This window comes from Limanda limanda, chromosome 18, assembly GCF_963576545.1.
Source record: "Limanda limanda chromosome 18, fLimLim1.1, whole genome shotgun sequence".
Taxonomy (NCBI): domain Eukaryota; kingdom Metazoa; phylum Chordata; class Actinopteri; order Pleuronectiformes; family Pleuronectidae; genus Limanda; species Limanda limanda.
The window spans coordinates 19,405,308-19,430,382 of NC_083653.1; the positions used below are offsets into that span (position 1 = coordinate 19,405,308).

Sequence of the window (25,075 nt, forward strand, 5' to 3'; positions counted from 1 at the left end):
GTTGGAATCCTCCTGGATAAGAACGGCACCGGCACCTACATTGCATGCGTCTACCTCCATCTTGAATGGCTTCTCAAAGTCAGGAGCCACCAGAACAGGGGTACTACATAGCAGAGTCTTAACAGAAACAAAAGCGTGTTGGCAATCTGGAGACCACGCAAACGGGACCAAGGGGCTCAGCAGACTAGTCAGAGGGGCGACAACAGAGGAAAAATTCCTACAGAACCCACGATAATACCCAGCCATACCCAAGAAGCGGCGCAGCTCACGCCGGGTGATGGGCACTGGGAAGGCAGTGATAGCAGTCACCTTAGCCTCCACGGGGCGCACCTCACCACCCCCAACCTGTTTACCAAGGTAAGTAACGGTAGCCCTACCAAACTCACATTTTGCCAAATTCAGCGTCAAGGAAGCCCTCGCCAAACGCTGGAACACTGTTGTCAAGGTATCTACATGAGCAGCCCAATCAGACGAATACACAACTACATCATCGAGGTAAGCAGCACAGTGTGGGACGTCAGCTAAAACAATATTCACTAAGCGCTGGAAAGTGGCAGGTGCATTCCGCATCCCAAACGCCATCACTGAGTACTGCTGAAACTTGTCTGGAGTGACAAATGCGGAGATCTCCGAAGCACGAGCAGTAAGTGGGACTTGCCAATATCCCTTTAACAGATCCAGCTTTGTCACATACCGGGCAGACCCAATGGTGTCCACACAATCATCAATACGCGGCAACGGGTACGAGTCAGGAACCGTGACTGCGTTCACCTTCCTATAATCCGTACAGAAACGGAACGTGCCATCAGGCTTGGGTACCAAGAGGCATGGTGAACTCCAAGGACTAGAGCTCGAAGACGCCAGACTATTCTCTACTAAATAAGACACCTCCTGCGACATGATCAACCTTTTCGTAGCGTTAATGCGGTATGGATGCTGCTTGATAGGTGCTGCACCGCCCACATCTATATCATGCTTCAAAACGTTGGTCAGGGAAGGAACATCACCGAACAGACAAGGGAACCCACGTATTAGGGCTACCATGTCAGCCCTACGTTCCTCATCCAGATAGGCCAGATGCGAGTCCAGAGATGACAGCATCCGAGAGTTCAACAACCGAGGGGTCTGTTGAGGAGCACTCCGCAACTCCAATCCATCCTCGTCACCCTCAGGAACCTGGTAGGAGCCTGGAACCAATACAGCTGGAACGGCAGACTTGACTGTGGGACCCGTAGACCCTTCTACGGAGTCCTCAGGAGGAGTAACTTTTGCATGATACAACTTAAGCATGTTAACATGGCAAACTCTTGTCTTGCGCCTCCGATCTGGGGTCTGTATAACATAATCTGTGTCACTCAACTTCCGTCCCACACAATAAGGACCGGAGAAACGGGCAGAGAGGGAGGATCCGGGAATGGGAAGCAGAACTAGAACCTGGTCACCCGTCTGCAGTGAACGTGGGACAGCCTTCTCATCAAAGTGACGCTTCATCCGCTTCTGTGAGGCGGACAGAGCTTCCCTAGCGAGGGCACAGGCACTGTGCAACCGTTCACGGAACCGGCTCACATAAGTTAACACATTTTGAGAAGAAGCACTACCCGAGATAAGCTGGTCTTTCAGAACTCTGAGAGGGCCGCGTACCGTATGTCCAAAAACAAGGTCAGCCGGACTAAACCCTAAGGACTCCTGAACGATCTCACGAACCGCAAACAAGGCAAAAGGAACACCCTCATCCCAGTCTCTCCCGGTCTCGAGACAGTACTTTCGCAGTATGGATTTAAGCGTTTGGTGCCAACGTTCGAGAGCACCCTGAGACTCAGGGTGGTAGGCACTGGAAACTCTGTGTGTAATAGACAAAGATGTCAGCACCTGCTCAAAAAGGTTAGAAAGGAAATTACTTCCTTGATCAGTTTGCACCACTTTCGGGAGCCCAAACGTCGAGAAAAACTTAACCAAAGCCTTGACCACTGCCTGAGCAGTGATTTTCCGAAGGGGAATAGCCTCAGGATACCGTGTAGCAACACACATAATCGTCAATAAAAACTGGTTACCAGTCTTAGACTTAGGCAATGGGCCAACACAATCAACTAACACGTGCTCAAAAGGCTCACCTAACGCGGGTATCGGACAGAGAGGAGCGGGTGGAATAACCTGGTTTGGTTTTCCTGTGACCTGACAGGTATGACAAGTACGACAGAATGCAGCTACATCACGTTTCAGTCCAGGCCAAAAGAAGTGCCTTAGAATCCTGTCATAGGTTTTCGTGATACCCAAATGACCAGACCATACGTGACTATGAGCAAGTGATAGAATATCCTGTCGATATGCAACAGGCACTACAATCTGATAGATCACACTCCAGTCACGTTCTGAATCAAGAGATGAAGTCCACTTACGCATGAGAAGAGCATTATCTAGGAAGTAACCCACCTTACCGTCGATATCCCCACCCGGAGTAACAGCCTTCCCATAACACTGCTCCAGTGTAGAATCTATCTTTTGCATAGCAACCAGCTTATCACGAGTTATCGGTAGAGGCAATGGGTCGAGACTAAGGCCAGCACTCTCAACGGCACTGTTCTTATCAGGCTGTGGAGGGGGCACAGAGGTAGAACCAGTAACCTCATTTACGTCCCCCACTGGGACAAGAAAGGAGTCAGACAGGTCAACCACATTACTCAATGGTCGGGACTGCGCCCGTGTAACAGCCCCCACCGGAAAAATCCCAGGGAATCTCTCGGCTAACTCATCCTCAGCGTTAGCTTCGGGACAGTCCAATACCTCCAACATAGGCAGCACTCTGCCTCCAGCAATATCATTGCCCATGATAAACTGAACGCCTTTTACCGGCAGGTTATGACATACCCCGACTTTGAAAATTCCACTGACTAAATCACATTTTAAATGTATCAGGTGCAAGGGGACTGGCACAAATCCCATCTCTATGCCCTGAACCAAAACACTGGAACCACAGAATGAATCACCTGACAATGGCACTGCATCAGAGAGGATAAACGACTGGGCCGCCCCAGTGTCACGGAGAATCTGAACCTTTTGCTGTTCCTTTGGATCACCGGTCAGTGACACAAGACCACTCAAAATGAATGGTTTGTAGCTGGGGTCAGGAAGGTCAGAAATGCACACATTCGGCATAACTGCCACAGAGCGAGAAACTGTACTTATCAACCCAACCCCCTTTTGTTGTTGAACGGGCGGTGGATGATTTCTCATACGAAGCTGACAGTCAGCAATTAAATGGCCAAATTCATGACAATAATAACACTCCCGTTCCTCCCTAGAACGTAAAGGTAGCGAAACTGACCTGCGAAACTGAGTGGTTGGCGAGGTAGAGAACGAATGAGCGGGCTTGTGGGTGAGTACAAACTCGTCCGCTAATACAGCTGCCTGGGACATTGACACCACTTTTTGCTCATTCAAGTATGTTACTATACGTTCTGATACACTATTCTTGAATTCCTCCAGCAGGACTAATTCTCGAAGAGAGGAAAAATCTGTAGTTTTAGTGGCGGTGCACCACCGATCAAACAAGGTGGCCTTCTCTCGAGCAAACTCCATGAAAGTACGATCAGGAGACTTTTTGCAACTCCTAAATTTTTGTCTATATGCCTCAGGTACTAACTCATACGCACGAAGAACAGTGGTTTTAACAATTTCGTAATCTAGACTGTCCGCCAACGAAATGGACGCCAACACCTCCTGAGCTTTACCAGTTAGTTTACACTGAAGCAAGAGGGGCCACACCTCTTTAGGCCACTGCATAGAAACTGCGATGCGTTCAAACACACCAAAATAAGAATCGATTTCCGATTCCCGGAACTGCGGAACCAACGCCATTTGTTTAGTCACATCCAATGTGCAAAATGAGCTAGCTAGTGGAGAAGAGAGGGTGGTTTGGGGTGAACGTGCTGCACTTGCAGCCTCCAATTCCAACCTCCGTAGTTTCACCTCCTTCTCTGCCTCAATCCGTCGGATCTCCAGATGGTGCTCACGCTCAGCTTGCCTCTCTCCACGCTCAGCCTCCATTTGCAAGCGGGCCAACCTTACTTTCAGACGGGCGTCCTGAGACGACATTAATAAAGTAGGTGACAACGGATTAAAGCGTGGTAAGGTAGCGGGTGGCTTAGCCTCTGCCCCAGCCTGCATGTCCTCCCTATCATCACTACAAGGAGAAGCCGCATTCACACCAAGCACCTCCCTGCCCACCAGCATATCCACGACACACTCCTTAAGTCTCGCTTTGAGCAGGGTCCCCTGAACTGGAAACTCAAAATGAGCCGCTATGGCATATAAATCAGCCTTCCGGCATCTGTCAATTCGATCCATAGACGGATCAGCCAAAAAGACACCCAAATCAAAAGCCTCCATAACGAGCCCTACAAAAACAACTACTGCCTATCTTATACACACAAACCAGCTACACTATGTGCACACCTGCATCGAACACCTCTAAGCCAGCCCGACGTGGAGTCCTACAATGAGTATCCCGGACGAGCCCCCAAATATGTTACGGCTCCAGGATGTTAGCTTGCTACGTCTAGGGGGGGAGTAGGGGAACCATAACACATGTTACTGTTAGGCTGACTCGGAGAACAACAAAACAGGGCACAACAGCAAACTGGATCAGTAAGTGTGTTTTATTTAGCCAGCAATCCGCCAAGGGGAATAGGGAACTATAAGCGGAGCCAAAGCAAAGAAAACAAGATAAAGTGACAACTAACTAGTGCACACATACAACCTAGCTAATACATACAGAGGGTGGCCCCGCTCCTAACCTGATGTGATAACAGAGTATGGTCTACGTGATGGCAGTGTAAACCCAAGGGTGTCTTACCTATTCACCTAAACCCCGGTGGCATCTCACAAACAAAAGGCAACAGCTCCACACAGCCCACACACAGGCAGACAATGGCCTCTCTCAATGGAGACAAAACAGGTGCAACTTATCAAGGCCTGACGACACTAATTGGCCAACAGACAGCTCCCAGATTGGACAGGGGGTTGGACGATGGTGGAGGAACAGCCAATGGTGTGAGACCTGCAGAGAATGAGAGGGGAGACACAGGAAAACAACCACACACGTAACAGTCACCAACCTTTTTGAAACTGAGAACTACTTCGAAGGTACTGAGTAGTACGAAGGGCTACTTGTTTGATACAAACTTCCTGAATAACAAAGTTGCAAAGATCACATTTTAATAATAATAATATATGTGAAGAGAATGTCTGATCACATCAATTTAAATTATTTCTCGCAATAATCATTAACAACGATTTCCACAACAATAATGGTAGGAAACAGATATATTAAAACAGGCTTTATTTTTTTGTTAAGCTGTTTCAACTTTGCTTAAATTCAACCTTATTGAAGTACTTTTGGTGCTATTTATCACTACATTCCTCCATCAATCTGTACTTTTTCAAAAATAGAGAAACAATAAATTAAATTAGAATCACCTTGTTACAACGATGACGAAGTTCAACCAAAAATAACACATGCATGTGACTGGGGTGTAATGTTTTTAAGTGTCTTCTCAATTTGTTGGGTCTCATACTGTCAGCTGAGTTTTCAGACCTAATATATACACTAGTCTCTCCTCATCCCCCCCTTCATTCACTGTGAACCCAAGAGCAAGACAGGCTTCATCATACGTTATTTTCAACTTGGTTGGCGGTTTTGACTTTTTTTTTTTAAAATTTCGAGCAAGCCTTGCATCCGGCGGGCCAAGCTGGACCCCCTGGCGGGCCGTATCCGGCCCGCGGGCCGTATGTTTGACACCCCTGGGTTAGAGGATCGGGCCACTGACTCAGGGCTGTAGTAGGACAGCCTTGAGGTTTCATGATTGAGAGCAGCCTATTTATATATATACAGTATGTGTGTGTAGGGTTTCGGCCTTCTAGGAAATATATCATTTTTTTAAAGTGCTGCTTTCAGTTTGCCCTGAGTCTCCGACACACACACACACACACACACACACACGGTTTAAACTTAAAATATAGTTATTAAAGGGTTGGTTCTGCCAAAAATTTAAATTCACTCATTATCTACTCACAACTATGCTGGTGGAGGGGTGAGAGAAGTGTTAGACTCCACAAAACACTTCTGGAGTGATAGGGTTAAACAGACCACTTCTTCCAACTAAAAAAACAAACAGAAAATGCCTGCATGTTGCTCCTGTGGCGTCATCCAAATGTACATAAGCCCGGACATTTAAAATTGACTTGAAACAAAGTAATTTACACCATACGCAGAAGCAGCTCTGGAGGAAGATGAGGTGACTACAAAACTGTGCTGCCAGGTTGGAGATGTAATGAAACATCGTCTACTGTCCCAGCAAGTCTTTCCTTTCAGAATTAGCTTTTATGGCCTTATATAATTCATTGTTTCTGTCAATGAACATGCACAATAATAAAGTAGACATGCAGCAGAACAACAACAACCACGGTCAAATTGAATTAATTTGATTTACTTATATCAAAAATGTGGCTCAAGGCGCTCAACAATCTCTACAACATCCGCTATCCTTAGACAGTCTACTCAAGCAGTCTGAGCGTTTTATTTGATCATTTCTATTATTTTAATGCACTTAATTAAACATTCAGCTCCATTTTTATTGATTTGACTTATACAGTAGGAGTCCACACTCTTGACTTCCTCTCCCTGGCTGACATACAGGACAGGGAGCCTAGGCTGTTCCTCGGCTAGTCCATCGCAAGCTCAATAATTTTGCTGACAGGTGATAGCAGTCCCACTGCATGTGACAAAGCTTCCTATCAGTCCTCTGTACTCCTCTGTAAACGTCTCTAAATGAAGGCTCCGTGTTTCTCTCAATAAATGCCTTAAAATTCTTCACTACATTAGCTATATGAGTCTGGAAAGACGGATGTAAACTGTAACTTTAATGGTTGGGAGAGGCGCATAACCATGAGGTTGTAACTCCATTTCTGTTATGGCTTCATAACATTTCAGTATTCGTAAATAAATCATTTTCTATTTACCCTTCAAATCCACTTCAAGACCAATATCCACTTCCCTTTTACCGCTTGGACAGCTTATCGCTAACCTTGCTTTAACCTTGCATTTCTGTGATGGAGTTATGACAGATATACACTTAAAGTCAAATATACTGTAAGATTTAGGTGAAAGGGATCTATATAAGGCGTTAAAATACTTTATATTTAAATTGGGACCTGGTCCTCTCTACAAGAGTTGAGATTGGACAAACTAAACACCTTTAGAGTTTTTTGGCAAGTGAAGGCTACCACAGGTTCTCCTTCATGTTTATAAGGGGGCGAGGTGAGGGGTATTCAGCTGCAACATGCATCTTCACCACTAGATCTCACTAAATTCTACACACCGAAGCTTTAACCTTGTCCGCCATTGTTGTATGTGTGTGTGTGTGTGTGTGTGTGTGCTTGTAGATTAGTCGGAGCAGCAGTAAAAGTAGTAAAAGCACCTAAAAGAAAGAATTTGCTACAAAGTAGACAACTGTCTGTTTGTAAATTACTCTTAACAATTATACACAGAAAGTTTATTTGTTACTTGTTCTAAGACAGATGAAGGATAAAAAATGTGAACATGCACTCGCTCGCATGGTTGCACAATCATGCGAGTTACACACGATAAACAGTGTAAAGCTGTACAGTGTAAGTACAATCTTTCACAGTTTTTCAAAATTGTTTAAAGATGTATAAAACCCTGTCAGGCTCACTTTGTCATTTCACATTAGAAATAATGTACTCGATGTACTGAAAGAACTGGCAGATCACAATGAAGTTCAAATCGTATATGTTGATCTTGCCAGGTTGCTGCATTCTGGTCTCATTGTTGAGCTCAGTAAATGTAACAGTTTTTACACAACCGACCATGAGAGTCCGTGAAGCTGTTATGTCAGGCCATTATATGGTTGCTCCTGTTTGTCATTAATAACAGAGTGGATGTAGAATGGGGTCGATATCGTTGGAAATCTGTTATTCTTCTCCACTCTTATTTCTCTCCCTCATTATAGCCTATAGTCTCTTGTGTGCTGGAAATGTCCTTTTTTCACATTGCAATCCAGTTTTCATGGCATGAATATGTTGCTGCCAGTGGTTATCGAATGCCTGATGTGAATTGTTTACCCTCAAGGTTTTACTTGTCATGTTGCATTCATGGTGGGTCTGTAAACAACGCACGAAAAGCAGCTGATTATCCAGGTTTATTTGCATTTGAAAAAGATCAAACATCCCTGCCCCTTTTTCACCACTACATTCCGACAATAATACAAAATTATTTAGATTGTAACATAGTGGAGATATTTCAGACGTCACACACACTTATTATTTATTATCTTTAGAGACCTTTCTTGCCTTACTACACATGCTTCTCTTGCGCACACTTCCTTTTCAAAATGTGTTAAATCCTTATCTGTGGCATGGCACGACAACACCATCGTATGAATGAGTGTTTTGTTGTTGTTATTATCAGGAGTGCCCCTCTGTTTTTGATCACACTATTTCTTTAAAAAACCAGTGGAAAGGATTTCTAGGAAATATAAATTTGTAATCTTTTTTCTGTTGTGGCTGAACGGAAGATCATTTAAAAGTAAATCAACCAAAGGGCAAAAGGAGGCTGATTCATTCCTCAGATTAGTACATAAAAAAAGACAAGCGCCACATTTCCACAATGTTTTCCACATTAGTTTTCATTGTTTTCTGCTGCCTCTCATATAAAGATGTAATTTCATGTGAGCTGTCAGTCAAGCTCGACAACTCCTCACAGCCTCAAACAACAGTGAATAGAGGAAGACTCACGTGGCCTTTTAAACGCAATAACTGGCCTGTGTCTGAAATTAATCCTTGAAATTTAAGGCAGGGTGAAGTTGTGCACAGCTGTGTGTCTTGTCTGAGGTAACTAAGGTGACACAATGCATTGTGGGATTGTTTGCAAAGAATTGACCTACAATAAAACTTTACCGTTCAATGGAGGAGATTGTTGTTTAAAATTTCACACTGACTTATATAAAGTCGTACATTTTTGGACACTGAGTCACACTTGTTATTGTGAAGACATACATGTCAACATATTGATACACACACACACACACACACACACACACACACACACACACACACACACACACACACACAAAGAGAGAACAAAGTAAATTCATCACAATCACTGCAGTTGCTTACTAAATGGAGATAATGGAGACAAGAGAAACATCCACTTATAGATTCAACACGAGAGGTGTCACTGGTTATTTATCTTTCATGTGTTAATTGTGTAATTTAGTCTCTGCCTTAATGCCCTATAACAAGATGCACTGAGAGGCACAGTGATGGGGAAGATTTCCATGGCTACAAATTGCGAGCCTCAGGCTTTGGAGCTAATTGCCATTGTCATTGAGATCTTTGGAGCAGATCTGAGCAACAATTCTGTTGCACAAGCCCGAGCTACAGTTGTGCTTTCGCAAGAGAGTCAGCGTTGTGGCTGATAAAAAACAAGCTCATGTTCAGGATGATTGTTGTGTGGAAGGAGACAGACAGAAGTACAAAAAGTCCAGTAGAACGACATGTGGTTTTTAATTATTTGTATAGGATTTATTGTGATTATTAAGAATCCCTGATTGTTTGCTAAGATGGGGAGACATACACCCCTGAAGCCGAGATGATATCCAGAAGTCTGTGAGTCAGTTGTCAGTCAGGGCATGTTCAATTTGTTTTGGGGATTTCGCATTGGATGTTTATCTTCAAAGCGTAGCCTGCTCTTGCTAGTGTATCCAGGATTATCCACCCTGACCCTGGGCGGAGCTGTGGCTCAGGGGGGAGAGCGGGTCGACCAGATTCCAGAATCCTGAATCAGAAGGTCGACAGTTAGATTCCTGTCTCCCCTGTCCTGTATGCCAAAGCAAGCAGCAAGATGCTGAAATTGAAAACCCTGACTGCTGTGCTGGAAGCATATGAGTGATGTATGATAGACAAGTGCTGCAAGTAGATAAACTGTATGAGTTTGTGAGTGATGGGGTAGATGGCAAAACTGTACTGTAAAGCGCTTTCGAGAGTTTAATAAAATAGTCCTAGTTCTTAAAGAGAAAACAGGAAGGAGATTCAAACTACTGAGAGAGAACTATAGGTACATACACTTACAAAGCTCTGTAGCACCTGTAGAAGCAGGTTTGGTTATTAACATATTTACTATTATTAATAATTATCAGGGCTGGTTATTTATATTATCATTTTTAAATCTGTATTACTAAATAGGAGGCACCACTTTGGTAAAAGGACCAATAACAAAACTGTTGTTACAGTCTCTTGGTAATCAACTAGAAGTATCAATATTTGGGGAAATATCAGTAATGTAACAATCCAGTTGTCACACAGGGCGAATACAGAAATCATCATAAAATCGTCACTGATTAAGGAACAGAATTTATCAACCGCAACAATATTCCTATAATAACTTTCAATTATCAAACAACCCTTATCCAACGACAAGCAACCATACGTAAGCACAAGCATCTATAATCTCATAGAGTGCATGCATGCGTGTGTGTGTGAGTTACATCAGGGCTTTTTGCCTTGCTACTCAGGTGGTCACGACTAGCTGGTTTATTCAGGGCAGCAGGAAAACAGTGAAGCCGACTCATATGGAGGAAAAACGTGACCTGTTTCGTCCCCTGTTTTGTAATCCTGCACGCAGTGAGAGAGATCAGTTGATGCTGGCAGCTGTCTCCTTCCAGATCTGGGGTCTCATTTATAAAAGAGTGCATAGGATTCATATTGAAAGAGTACGTACGTACAAAAGCCGGAAATGGCGTATGCCAAATATAATTCCGATTTATAAAACCATGCGCACGCTCACCTGAACGCAATGTTCGCTTTATAAATCACAGTTCACCTGGAAACGTTCGTACGTGGATCTGCCTCCAAATCCGCCCTCCACACGCCCACTTTCCACCATAAATGGTCAATGCAAAGCACGGCGTGAATATTAAATTATTCTGCTGACCAATGAGTTTCCACCGTGAGTCCTGACGGAGTCACCGCATCAAGCGATGTGAAGAGGAAGTGAAACTTTCTGACACTGACAGCGAGGTGTTTGTTAGGGAGGTGGAGGTGAAGACCTACTTTATGGGACAGCAGTGATGTCACTAATAAAGAAAATACACTGATACTCTGCCGCTGCTGCTGTGGATAACACACTGTGTGAGATCAGAAATCGCTGAACCCTCGCTTCCTCCTCGTCCTTCCATTCACATGCACACATCGAGCAGAACCCCGCACCGGTGTCACAGCAGTATTTATTTATTTAGAGCATCGGACCGATTCCCTCACATCAGTGGATCCTCACCTCCTCTGGGATATTATTTGGAAAGTTTCTTAATTTCTTATAAGTAATCTCCAGTGCGCTCTGTGCTCTGTGCACTGGGTGCTCTGTGCGGCACAGTCCCGTGCAGCGATCTGATGATACACGCACAGTGTTAGAAGACATTATTAAATCCTATTAATGACTCGGCTCCGTAACTCGGCTGTTAAATCCAATCTGAACCTAATTTGCTTTAAGTTGTTTTATATTTTTTAAATCAAAAGGCTTGTGTGGAGCAGATACGTCACGCGAGCAAAACTAAGCTGCTAGTTTCAATGTAAATTATGAATTGGATCAATAATCTGCTGCAGTTCACCACCTCACGTCTGTGTCGCTGTTTTCCCGTCTCCAAAACGGTCGTAAGCATGGATCTAAGTTTGCGTAGAAATACGCACATTTTCCCGTCAAGTTTGTTTTTATAAATCCCAACGTTGGCGTGAGAGGTGGCGTACGCACGTTTCAGGCCCGTTTTGTGCGTACGCAACGGTTATAAATGAGACCCCAGAAGAGTATTTGGTGAACACAAACAGTCTTTTACTCGACCTCTGAGAAGAAGACTTGTGGCCTAGGCCTACATTTTAGGTTTGGAAGGTTTCAGTAAAGCTTTCTCCTTTTGCCAGCATCATGAAAAAGGACTGGGAGGAAGCAGCGAGAGTCAATGGGATAGTTTTTTGCTATCTTATTCAATCTGTTTTCAGATATGACACGGGTCAAGACTTTCTCCAGAGGTCGCCTTATGCACAAGAACAAAGCAGCAGGATAAAAACAACAGTCATCTGAAGGATTCAGACCAGGGGTGGAGCAGCAGGCAAAGGCAGGATGTAACACGTTAACTCTGCTCCTGGGATCATGTGTTTTTGTTTACAGCACATCGACACCATCGTCCTCTTGTACCACCACAAATTCTCTTGATGTCATTGTCGGTGTCTTCAATGATGGTGGCTCCTAATTTTTAATCCTGATATATTTGTATTATTTTTTTTGCCTTTGTGTCTGTTGAGTGTTGTAAAATTACATCAATACACCCACTGTCCGAGGTGAACCCCACAGAGGTCCATTTCTGTCTGAATAAAGGCGGAAGGATCTCTTGAATTCATCCACCCCCCACATAGGAACGGCTTGGTTTCCTTGAGAGCTCAGTAGCAAGAATCTCAGCGCAGTTACAATAGTGGAAAAATTTCAGCTGAAGGTTCAGAAAATCTACCAACCATGCAGAGAAAAACATCTGTGATTCATCGCCTGTGAAACCACTGGCACTCCCTATGTATATAAAACAAGTTGGTTCCATCTCCAAAAGGCACTGCTGTGAACATGACTCGACATCTGAGATAATCTGATGAGGTCTTTAAGAGACACAAACAAACGTCACCGGCCCATCATTGCATTGACAGACCAGAAACAGCCTAGTTACACCACATTTTCATACAGTTTATCGTACTAGCCTTGGTAACTAGCTGCTAGTCATCATCCAGGCCCGTTTTTAAGGTTGCAAGAGATACATTGGTCAAACGGTTTCAGAGGCACATTATGAAAGACAAAGACATTGTTACTTGTCCTATTTATAAATACAGAAATCTTCTGTCTGTTCTTCTACATAATGCCGAACAATAGAGGCGATAAGCAAGCAATGTCTCAGATGTGTAAATGTATGTATTGTAATGTGTGTAATGTATTTCATCAAACTTCTCTCTCTCTTTCTCTCTTGCAGGAATAATGTCTGCAACAGGGAATGGCTACGTCATTTACATGACAATCAAACGCAAGACCAAGTTAAGGCCTCCTGAGCTCATGACCGTTAATCTAGCCATTTTCGACTTTGGCATTTCAGGTACTGTAAATCAATAATAAGCACAACCCAGCATTATTTGCACAATGTGATTTAAATTGTATAAAGACAATCAGTACAGGAGTGTTTTTATGAATGGATTTGTAGCTTTTTGGCAACTGCAAAACACCATAAAGGATACTTTTCCTCACCACCTAGCTAAAATTACTTTGCAGAAATTACCACAAAAACATGGATTTATCACATTTATGGACATTCCATTTTTTTGTTGTCTTTATGCTTCTCGTCATTTTGCTTGGTCACTCAGATGTATTATGACATTTGTCAGCTTCACAGATCATTCAAAGGTGGAAGTGATGATCTATTAGTTAATAATACAACAGCTTGGTGTATGTTCTGTATGATCGTATGCCTTGTTTCTGTTGAGGAGAACAATGACTGTCAATAATTTAAATGTGATTAACTTTTGCGAAAGACAAACCATCCATACATCTGCTTTATCACATCTCCCCCTATCTCCCTTTAAATTTAGATTTAGTTTGGAATGTGGATGTACACGTGTTCTTTGATTAAACCAGATTGATCTGGATGGATTATGAATGCATTAATTATTTTCTACAGGCTTTTTATATGTATGTTATTAATAAAACAGATGTGATGGTAACTAGATAGTCTGGTTGGATCTTTGGAAAAGTGAAATCATTCTGTGCTTGTGGTATGTCTTGTGATTTGAACTGCTACTGAGGGCAGTGGGAAAGTTCCTCTTGTTACTAAGCAATCAGCGAAACTGGTTTGGTCAAGTCAATACTGTTGAGAAGTGAATTCACATCTTCCGTACATCTCATTTAATTAATCTTCCTTGTTTAATTATTCTTCACATATAAGTTTACAAGTAAGGGTTGCATTTTCATTATTCATTCACATGTTACCATAGGCAGAGGCTGTTAGAGGAATTAAATGATTTTCTTTCCCTGGGCTGTTTCCAGTCTTGATAAAAACGGGCTATTGACAGCTTTTTCATTAACTCTTGTGTTGTTTTTCTATTTCACTAATTGTATTCATTGTTTAGCACTGCATCTCAAAATGTTGTCCTTGTGTATTTCAAACACGTTCTTTCTCCATTAATAATTTTTGCAAACTGACGTGTTTCTGACATGAATCACTTGTTAATTAACACTTCTACCCTAAAGAAAGCTTTGACATTTTGAATTCGAGGTTGTCCTCTGTCCCCACTGAATACTGTCACATTATGGAACCAAACTTAACAACATTTTCCTACAGCTACTAAAAAGGAACAGATTTTACAGGTAAAGGTCATCTGTTGTCATGGAGAATACTCCATTCTCTTCAGGTATCACACTGTGTTATTTTGAAAGACAAGTGTGTAGGCTAGCGTGACGCATGTATAGAGGCGATAATTCATTGGTTGTTGCTGATAGGTCATTAAACATAATCGCATCATCACAACAACTCAGCGAGTAATAAAGTGTAGAAAATACTTTATTTATTAAGGATGTTGACTTTGCCATCAGTTTTGGATGTACTCTTAGCAAATGATTAAATCTCTCTATAGAAGTGTAAAACTCAGCAGAGGGCAGATCGAATGAGATAAAATACACAAATTCAAATTGATTTCAGTGCAATTGTGATGATCTGCGACGGCCTGTGTCATGCCCATTTAGCATGAATCCTGCTACCTTCCAGTGGGTAAAACATATGTATTAGTAGTGAAAGTGAAGAGACAATTGTTCATTCTGTTATTTTCCTCTTTTTCCAATAATTAAGAGACTCAGAGAGGAGATGTTTCAAGATTGTATGTAAACGTCTGGTCTGTGTGTATTCTGGTGTTGGTGCACCTTAGTGTGGGATGCTGACCTGATCTGTGCAAACAAAGCTATGGTTAGCGGGGCTATCAGACCATGTGTTTCCCCTGGAGCTACTTAAGCACTTGACCTGGCTCACAATAAATGATTGAACAAGTAGGCTCTCTTCTCATGCCTTGTGATGTGGTTGATGTCCTCAGAATATGCTGAATAAGAGTTGTATTCCAAAATGGACCCGTTCACCCGTTAAACAAGCATGTCCTAAATTTGTCTGAATCCAGCTGTGCTGTTTTAAAGGACATTTTCATTAATAGCTATAGATTTCTTCTGCAACATCATCTTCCTCATTCTGTCCATAGTTTGAAAGGATTCAAATGTATTATTTATGTAAGCTCTACAGCTATTAAATTATAAATTCCAACTCGCCCTACAATGTCTTCCTTTCAATAATAATTCTCAATTATGTAAATTGGTTCAGTTTGCTATTATACCTCATCTCAGACCCATCTTTCCTCTCATTTAAATCTTTAAATTACATGTACCAACATTTATATAAATGTAGCTATTCCATATGTACACACTTATCTTGGCAGAAGTGGTTTCAGATCTTCTTAAATAGAACGATTTGCAAAGTGCCCTTTGTAACAATAGAATTGTTGTTAGTAATTCATGTTGCTCGGGGCAATGTTTTGTGTGGGAGACAGACCAAGATTAATGAGAGCTAGTTAAGGGTGAATTTACTCTGAAGACTGAGTTAAATGGAGTCACAAATTATGTTATAAAAGACAAGTGCTTACATCGTCCATTCTGTATGTTTTAGCGAGAACGGAACAGAATGAATCAGCCTGAAGCCATTATACTGTTACCATTGGTAATTATGCTGCTGTGTTGCTCTGTATGAAGGTGCAAATTCTGTAATTCTTTAACTGAAGATGCTCAACCACTAAAAGAAACCTCTGTTGCTCATGTCAGGATGGAAAAGTTGAAAAATTTGAAAAATTTGAAAAAATATGCTTAATTTCATAGAAATTGCGTAATTAAAACCAGTACCTTTTTTTTTACCTTGCATAATACTTGTTATCCTCAGTGTTATAATCCTCACTAATCCTCCTCTGGTTGACCTGTTCTCTCATAAAGCCTTTTATTAGTGTTCAACAGGAAACAGAGTGCTCTCTCTGATCATCATGAAAACCATAATGTACTAAACGAAAGCAGTGTCATAAGCTGTCTAAAACTGGATAATAATATTTCAAATCATGTTGCCAATTCAAAACAAAAACATTAATTTGATTCGATGAAATTAAGATTGTCATAGCTGACAATAAACCTTGTCCTGTTCTTACACAATCCAGAACAGGCACTCTCCAGATAAAGGATTCTCTGTCTAACACTGTGGTTTGGAGCAAATAATTTTGACATCCATTGTCCAGATAACCATAAAATCCAGGGTGGACATTTACAGGTCTCAGGTTGTGACCACCTCATGTAAACAAAACCACCAGGTCATCACTTCCACTTTTTTCCTTGACAAGATGAATCTTCAAAACTGTGAGCTCCTTTTAATGAAACCCACTATGAATAGTGATGGCCCCAAGATGATTCATAACAATCCTACTTTTGGATTGAAAGGGTTTTTCAATAAGAAGTGAAAGAAATGTCTCTTCTTGCCACCAGCAGGCAAAAAGATTTAACGTGTGATTGCAAAAGCATGAGAAGCTGATTATGCCTGCTCTCGCTGCATCGACCAGCATGAATTCTCAGATCTAGCAGCTTCTGAGAGTTCCCAAATCACCCATTTAAAAAGTAATTGCCCCCCCCCACCCCCCCCAAAAAAACCTAGTAGCTAGTTTTCGCAGACTTGATGCTAATAATTGCAATTAAGCTTTTGCCATTTTTGCTAACAAGTCTTTAACATTACTGTGGAGTGTCTGCCCACTATTCTTTGCAGTACTATGTTAATTTAACGTAAGGACTAGCCACAGCAATGCAATTAGATTTAAGACTTTCGAGATGACTATTCAGATGAATGCTTGCTTGTGTGCTTCCGATTATAGACCTGCTGCATATAACTCAAACGCACTTTGAGCTTAAGATCACGACTTGACGGAAGAGCATTCACCTGCATGTTAAGAGGTAGGAGATGCAGCAGAGTAGAACTCAGGATTCTATCGATGATGGCAAGTTTTCAAGGTCCTGAAGCATCAAAGCAGACACAGACAATCCCACTACCGCCACTCTGTGAAATAAGACACTGTTAATAAAGTCAATTCATGTGCCAGCTGGCTTCAAGATTACAGTACAGAACAATATGTAATAGAATAGAACAATAAAAAAAACAATTCAGTTTAAAATATTATTAAAGACAAGAATAAAAGTACGATCATAAGTGTGTTCTAAATGAGGCATGTCTTCCAAAAAAGTAATTGTGACTCATCAGTCCACAAAATATCACTCCAAAAATGTATGTGAGACATGAGACGATCCTGTGAGATTATCCTTTTAGTTGTTTTTGATCAACAGTGGTTTGCTCAGCAACTCTCTCCTACCTTAACTGAGGCAAGTGAGGCCTGCAGTTCTTCGGGTGTTTCTCTGGGTTCTTTTGAAACCTCCAAGGAGAATCCCTCTTGGGGGAGTTTCGGTCAGCAAGCCACTAGCATTTCAAGTTTTCCACATGTTTCTCCGTTTTCAGGTAATATCTCTGACAGTCGGTGGAGAGATGTTTACCTTCAATAAATTGAATAATCAATTACTTGGGTTATTTTTGTCTGATATTAAAAGGAGTTTGATGATCTGAAACATTTTCCTGTTTCAAATCCGTTTGGAGAGGGGAATAGCTTTTCACAGCACGGGCTGTGTGTCAAGGACAAGGCAACAGTTATGTGACAGTGCTGGTTCTCAGCATTTCTCTACCTTGACTGCAGTGAATAAAAAGCTGTACGTAAGGTATGTTGGTGTACTGCAAATTCCATGCTGCTTTCAGCATCAGTCAGTGCTTGTAGTAGCCTCAGGTATTTGAAGAAGTTCTTAAAATTGAAATGATACATCTGCTGATAAATTTGTTGATTCTTCATCACTTCTTTGTTTGTTTGTTTTTTTAAAGAAGAAAGAAAGTTATGAAAATGTTAAAAGCACAGGAGTGAGGGGCATTGCAAGATCTATTAAAAACTGAAGAAAAGAGAAAAGTTTTCAGTTTTCTTTTAAAGATGTTTACAGAAGTAGCTTCTCTGATGTCTAACAGCATGGCTGAGTTTACAAAAGCAGCAGCTACATGAAGTTCACCACTATCAAATAAAGTTGATGGAAGTGACAGGGAATGAGTCCGAACTTCGAAGGAACTCAAATTCTCCATTTATGTAATTATGTCATCAACAGGAGTTCGGAGACTAATGACAACAATGATCGCTGTTACCAAGCGGGAAAGGCCTCAGGACAAACCAAACAGTTGCCTGAGCACAGGGGCTGAAAGTTTCTGTGCTGTTATTGTTGTGACTCAGAATGTGTAAACTTGGTTAAACCTCCGAACATGTGAGCAATCATTAGTACACACCACACTGGGTTTTCAGCGATTCCAAGAAACCATTTGGCTCATTGTGTCTCATGCAATCTTGCCTCCAGAGGATTTAGATGTTTATCTCTTTTTGCTGCTCTTGGCTGGCCACATGGCTGTTGGCCTGTCTTGCTCTCCAGAAAGATGATAAGAGCCAGGTATTAGTGTTATCTGCTAAACAAATTGGATCATTCAGTGAGTATGTAGTGTTTGTATTTCTGATTTAATATTTGTATGAAGTAATTATTGAAGTAATTACATTTAAGCAATTACTGTGAATGTATTTTGATCAGATGATCAGGTATGATAGAATGAAGGGCTGGAACTGAGTCCCATTTTGCGAATCGTTGAATCCCTCTTGGAGAAGTTTTGGTTAACCAGCCGCTCCCGTTTCAAGTTTTCCATGAGCTTTCTCTGTTTTCCGATTATAGCTTTCACAGTCGATGGAGGGATTTTTACCTTCAATAAATTGAACCATCATTTACTTGGGTTACCTTTGTCTAATATTAAGTATTAATAATACATGGAAATCTTGAAACGGGAGCGGCTAGCTCACAAAAACAATTCGCAAAATCTGACTCAGTTCCATCCCTTCCTTTACAAAATACATTCAAAGTAATTACGTTGGATGTATTTTGACTATATCTCATTATTGTTGCAGTCTTTGAACTCAAGTTGGACTACAAATGTTTTGTTAAAAACAATCAGACAAATAAAAGGCAACAGAATCAGTTGACGGGTTGGTCTGTGAACAAGTGAGTCAAGAAGCGGAGGCCTATTTTCAGGAAGGAAGAGCGGACCACAACTGCTACCACAGCTTTGCGTGCTTATCAACAGTCCTTCCTCTCTCTGCTGTTTCTCTCCTCTGGGCTGTTGTCCCAAGAGCTGTCACATGTATTCATACTTTTTATCTTTCCAATCTGAAATAAGAGAAAGAGGCTTTTGTCATTAGCAATACAAAATACTGACCAGGGTTTTTTCTGCCTGTCGCAGTTCTCTTCTCACGGTTGGGCAAGCGAGGTAAAATTGATCTCAGCTCAACAGACTGGGTAAAAAACTCAAGCTTGCACCACTGTATTAATGTAGATGAATGTAAAGGTTTTGATGCAGTGTTTATACTTTGAATAATTACACTGAGTAGCACATATCAAACAGGCAAATGGTATTGAAAAGATTTCCTTATTTATTTATTTAGTAATTTTTTATCATTTTGTGTAACCAGACATGTACTGATACTTACTCTATTAAAACAGTTTAAATAATATTTCGTCAAAACCAAAATGAAGAGCAGGATTTAACTTTTTAATTTCATATGAAATAGAAGTGTGTCCCTGAATTATGAGCAGCATCTCATTTACAGTGTGTTGACACCTAAGATCTTGAGTTTCACTGCTGACATAATTATTAATGCTTCACCTATTAATGCGTTAACTTGTGAAATGTTTCCACTGCACATGAGAGGAAAGTTGGAATGACTGCTGTTCCATTTTTATGTTTGAAAGTCTGATTCGATCAGCATTATACAGTTTGTGTTTTGTCAGTGAACTGTTTAATTTGTTCTCGACAAGAATGCCTGAAAATCTGCTTCTCCTCATTTATAATCTGGTTTCATTTATTTGTCACCATTCTGAATTTGGACTATATGAACCTTGTAGTTGACAGTAGATGGATGTCGCATTATTACAAACATCATTCAGATGTAACACTTACTGTTTACCAAAGGCCTCCACATAGTTCAAATACAAAACACTGATTATATTTGTAATACATGGTGGAGAGATTGAGGCAATGCAGATGGTGAGAGGTGAGGAAAATAATTTCATTTTAATAATTGTTGCCCATGGAAGAGTAAAAGTTGATTTGTTGTAGTTTCTACTTAATAATTAATGTGTGTGAATGTGAGAGTGGTTCTTGTCAAACTAATGTGTATTTTAACCCCTGTCTTCTTTGTTTACCATTTCCTCTCCTGTCCTAAACCCCACTCTACCATTCTACCCATCTCTTCCATTCTCCTCTTCATCTTCCCTCCTAATTCTATCACACACCCATTTCCATTTACTCCCTCCCTCCTCCTCATCTCCTTCCTTCTCCTTCTGTGTCCCTGCAGTGACGGGAAAGCCCTTTTTCATTGTGTCTAGTTTCTCCCATCGCTGGTTGTTTGGCTGGGAAGGCTGTCAATTCTACGGCTGGGCAGGTTTCTTCTTTGGTGTTGGGAGCCTCATCACGATGACCATGGTCAGCCTCGACCGGTATCTCAAAATCTGCCATCTCAGTTACGGTATGTCAGTATCTCCTTTACAAGAATCTCAAACAATGAAGTTCCATGTAGACCGGAGGAATGCCCAAATTTGTATGGGTTGGCTTTTGAATTAGAATAAATATAAATAACTATCTAACGTGTTAGAAATGTTTTGTCCTGATTTGCATATACAGTCACTGAGCCCTTTAATAGGAACACCACTAGATAGTTCCTCCCTTTGCTCAGTTCCAGATGTCATCGGAAACTCTGCTCCATGTCGACATGATTACATCTCATAATTTCTAAAGATTCAGTGCTGCAAATCTCCTGTTCTACTAAATCCCAGAAGTGAGTCCACAAAACACTTCTGGAGTTGCAGGGGTTAACAGCATTGCAGCAGAATCCAATACAATTGAAGTAACTGGTGACCACGTCTTCAGACGTAATAAAACAACAGAAAAATCTGTGCAGCTGATACAAAGAATCTGCTTGTCCTCCCACTACTTGACTTTCAAATCACTTCATGGGGCTGTTTTAGTCAGCAGAGCTTTTGAGCTACCTGGTTTTACCTTCTTCTCCTTCTGAGTTTCTCTGTCTTACTAATGGCACCTGTTGCCTGTACATATTTCACTGTTTTTGTACTATTATGAAATTTTTTTTTGAGGATCAAATTCGAGTTGAAACAGCATAATTAACACCAAGTTTTAAGCCTTAAAGTCCTCTGATATCTTGCGACGAGGTGCATTCAGGGACCGTCACAAATGCCAACATCAGCTAGCTTAGCCACTTCTGATGGAAGCTTTAACTATGCCTTCTGTTGTCAAGAATTGATGTAAGGGTTATTAAGTTTTGGCTAATTGTCACGACAGTGAGAGGGCAGAAGTCAAAAACCTGCTCTGAGAGTCAGGATTAAAGATAGAAAAGAAAAGGTTTGAGAAAAATAAGGTTGGAGTGAGACAATTAAGGTTACTTTTCTGTTTAGATGTGTTTTTTATTACCTATCTCATCACTAGTACATCACCATTTCCCTCTTTTCTTTCCCTCTAAGGCACATGGCTCAAACGTCACCACATCTTCCTATGCCTGGCATTTGTGTGGGCGTATGCAATGTTTTGGGCCACCATGCCCCTGATCGGCTGGGGAAACTACGCCCCTGAGCCCTTCGGGACGTCCTGCACGCTGGACTGGTGGCTGGCACAGGCCTCTGTGTCCGGCCAGATCTTCGTCATCACCATCCTCATCTTCTGCCTCATCCTCCCCACTGTCATAATTGTCTTCTCCTATGTCATGATCATCTTCAAAGTCAAGTCTTCTGCAAAGGAGATGTCGCAATTTGATGCCCGGATCAACAACAGTCACAACCTTGAAATGAAACTTACAAAGGTGGGTGAGAGGCAGGAGGGGAGGAGAGGGGAAGAAAGTACTGCTTGTCCAGGAATCATGTTAAGGTCAACTTTGTGACATGAGTACTGCTTTGTATTCTCTTCCAGGTGGCAATGCTGATCTGTGCAGGCTTCTTGATAGCCTGGATTCCTTATGCAATCGTGTCTGTGGTGTCTGCGTTTGGTGACCCAGACTCAGTGCCCATCCCGGTGTCTGTCATTCCCACCTTGCTGGCCAAGTCCTCCGCCATGTACAATCCCATCATCTACCAGGTTGTGGACCTGAAAAACTCCTGCGCAAGATCCTCCTGTTTTATGGCCCTGAAGAAACGCACGCATTTTAGAAAGTCAAGGTAAAGAGGATTGTAATTGTTCATCTTTACTGATGATTAATTATAGCTGAAGCACATTGATAGATCAGGCAGAGCACTGGAGTTATGTTAATGCTTCTCCTTCACCGGTTTATTCACAGCAGTGTAGCTATCAGCATTTTTCACCAAATCGGTATTGTATAAACTTTTTCAACAAATTATCCCATGATAAAAGATTAAAGATAAGATTAAGATAAAAGATTCCATCTAATGCAAATCAACTGTTCAACAGTTCCTATCCATCCATCCATCCATCCATCCATCCATCCATCCATCCATCCATCCATCCATCATCCATCCATCCATCACCCATCCATCCATCCATCCATCCATCCATCCATCTATCTATCATTTGCCTGCCCATGTGGCTTCTATATGATTACAATACTTATCTTAATCAAAATAAGCAGCAAACTGAGTATTTCCATCTTGAAACTACACTGAACCAAAAAGGGTCTCAAAAGAAAAACAGATTCCGACTTTACGTACAGCTTTTTATTCACTGCAGCCAGGATTTCATTTGTCACACACATGTAAGAAAGATGACAGTTATGTCATCTTGCACCACTTGAATCCGCTGTTGAGGAAAACTATGGACCCCCACTGTTGCTGCCAGTAGTTGGCTTGCAGGATAACGTTGTTTATCCAAGGTTATTCTACAGAAGGCCACTTTACCTGATCAATTAGTATTGTGTGACTCCCACATTCTGTCACATCTGTCCTACATGACATTTTTATACATTTAATTCGTGGCAAAAATGACTTTTGGGGATTAATCAGTGCCAGGATTAAATTGCCAATCTCCAGGGTCTCAAATATATTTATTTTAAAACAAAGGAATTTGAATAACAGGGACAGCCTTTGCTGCTTAAACCAAAGCTTTAGCTGCGGTTGAAAGATGAAGGTAAAGGTAGTCGTGGCTTGTAGAAGTAAAGGCCAATTTATGCCTCTCCGTTTTTTCTATTACGGACAGATAAGACCGCCCTATCCGTCGTGAAACGCCCTCTCCGAGGGCTTCGGACAGCTTTTCGTACACGTCTGATTTTTCTAACTATCCGTCTTCATGTTGGAGACCCGACGGACCGCTCTTGGCTCTGATTGGTCCGCGAACGACATCATTTCCGTATGACGTCATTTCCGTATTTCCGGACCTCAAACTTCCTGACTTGTAGCAACAAACACGAACACAACTATGATTCTACGATTAATGTGACGTGTGTGTTAAGCCAGCGGAGTTGTCCGGCTGACGGTGGCTCGTTAGAGCACTGAGGGCATGTGTGCACGGTCACATACGGTTATAACGAGCTTTCAAAACGGCGCTAGCAGGCTAGGCTAGCGGGCTAGGCTAGCCACCATGCTAACTGCGGTGGTAACAGTGCAAGAACCCGCCGTCACGACTTTAATTCCACTTCTATCATGACACTGTTTCTATAATACCGTCAGGTTAGAAGCAAACACTGGATAGTAGTAGTTAGTGTCGGGAGTCCCTGCTGACTGTGTGTGGAAGCTGGGGGGAGCTAGGTCCGTGTAGCTTCTAGCTACATGTAGCCTCAAGCAGATTCAAGCTGTGGAATCAGCAACACAGTTCGGAAACAAGACCGGGGAACCGCTGCGCTAAGAAACGATTACATCAGCATTTTGACCCGCTGGGTGTCACTTTATTTAGTTCTGTTAGTTGCCATGGTTCAGTGTGTGGGACGCAAGCTAACATGTAAACAGAGACACGTGGACTTCTTCTTCCCAAATGGGGTAGGCTTCTCTGAGCTCGTCTTCCGTTGCGCCACCTATGGGTTTGGCGGTGAATTTTTTCCGACGTAGACTGACGGAGAAGTAAAAATCAAAAAGACTCTTTGCCCCCCGCTGAGACCTCTCCGAGAAACGGACACGTAGTAGTATATAAGAGCCTTAAGACGTTGACAAGCAGCAGATACAGCCAGATGTGCTGGATGAATGTGGACGATACTGAGCTCAACTGAAACATCAATCCCAGCTTTTGATTAAAAGCCAAAAACCAATCTCATCTTCAAGGGCATTTGACATTGACTGTCCCAACTCTGCAGCTAACTCCATCATATGTGCAGACTCAAGAACCTTCCACACAAACAGATTATATTGTAGTGTTTTGACCATACTATTTTAAGTGTTATATAACAAGTTCTAAATTACACTGAAATAAATTGAATCTCAATTGAACAGCTTAGTTGGCGGAGCGTTTCCATCTGATGCGCCTGTTCTCTGCTGTTTTCATGTTCCCCGCAGGTTCTGCACCATCTCTGGCTCATTAAAGGACAAAGCACCAGCCAAAGAAGCTAACATTGAGATGTGAGACAGATGCTTTAGACTGTGGGACCTCCTTACCTCATCTACTTTGGAAAGTTTGCCTTGTTCCCTGACCTCTGTGTCCTGCACTTACCCAGTCACGCGCTGCCTGACCTCATCAACTGTTCACCCTCAGTCTTGCTGCTTGTTTTTTTGCCTAAGATGGATTTACATTTGCTTACCACACTTCCCCAGCTCCTCCTACTTGGAAACACATCTTCCCCACAAGGTTCTCCTTCATGT

General features: G+C 41.9%; 1 protein-coding gene across 1 annotated transcript in view; it reads left to right on the forward strand.

The window, feature by feature from the left end:
• The window catches only part of opn5 (opsin 5), a 33,206-nt gene extending 8,367 nt beyond the window's left edge, over window positions 1-24,839 (forward strand). Inside the window, exons 2-6 of the mRNA XM_061092078.1 lie at window positions 13,074-13,193; window positions 20,629-20,799; window positions 21,809-22,143; window positions 22,251-22,495; window positions 24,773-24,839. Of these exons, the coding sequence (XP_060948061.1) occupies window positions 13,074-13,193; window positions 20,629-20,799; window positions 21,809-22,143; window positions 22,251-22,495; window positions 24,773-24,839 (938 nt within the window). The remainder of the gene's footprint in view (window positions 1-13,073; window positions 13,194-20,628; window positions 20,800-21,808; window positions 22,144-22,250; window positions 22,496-24,772) is intronic.
• The last annotated feature ends 236 nt before the right edge of the window (window positions 24,840-25,075 follow it).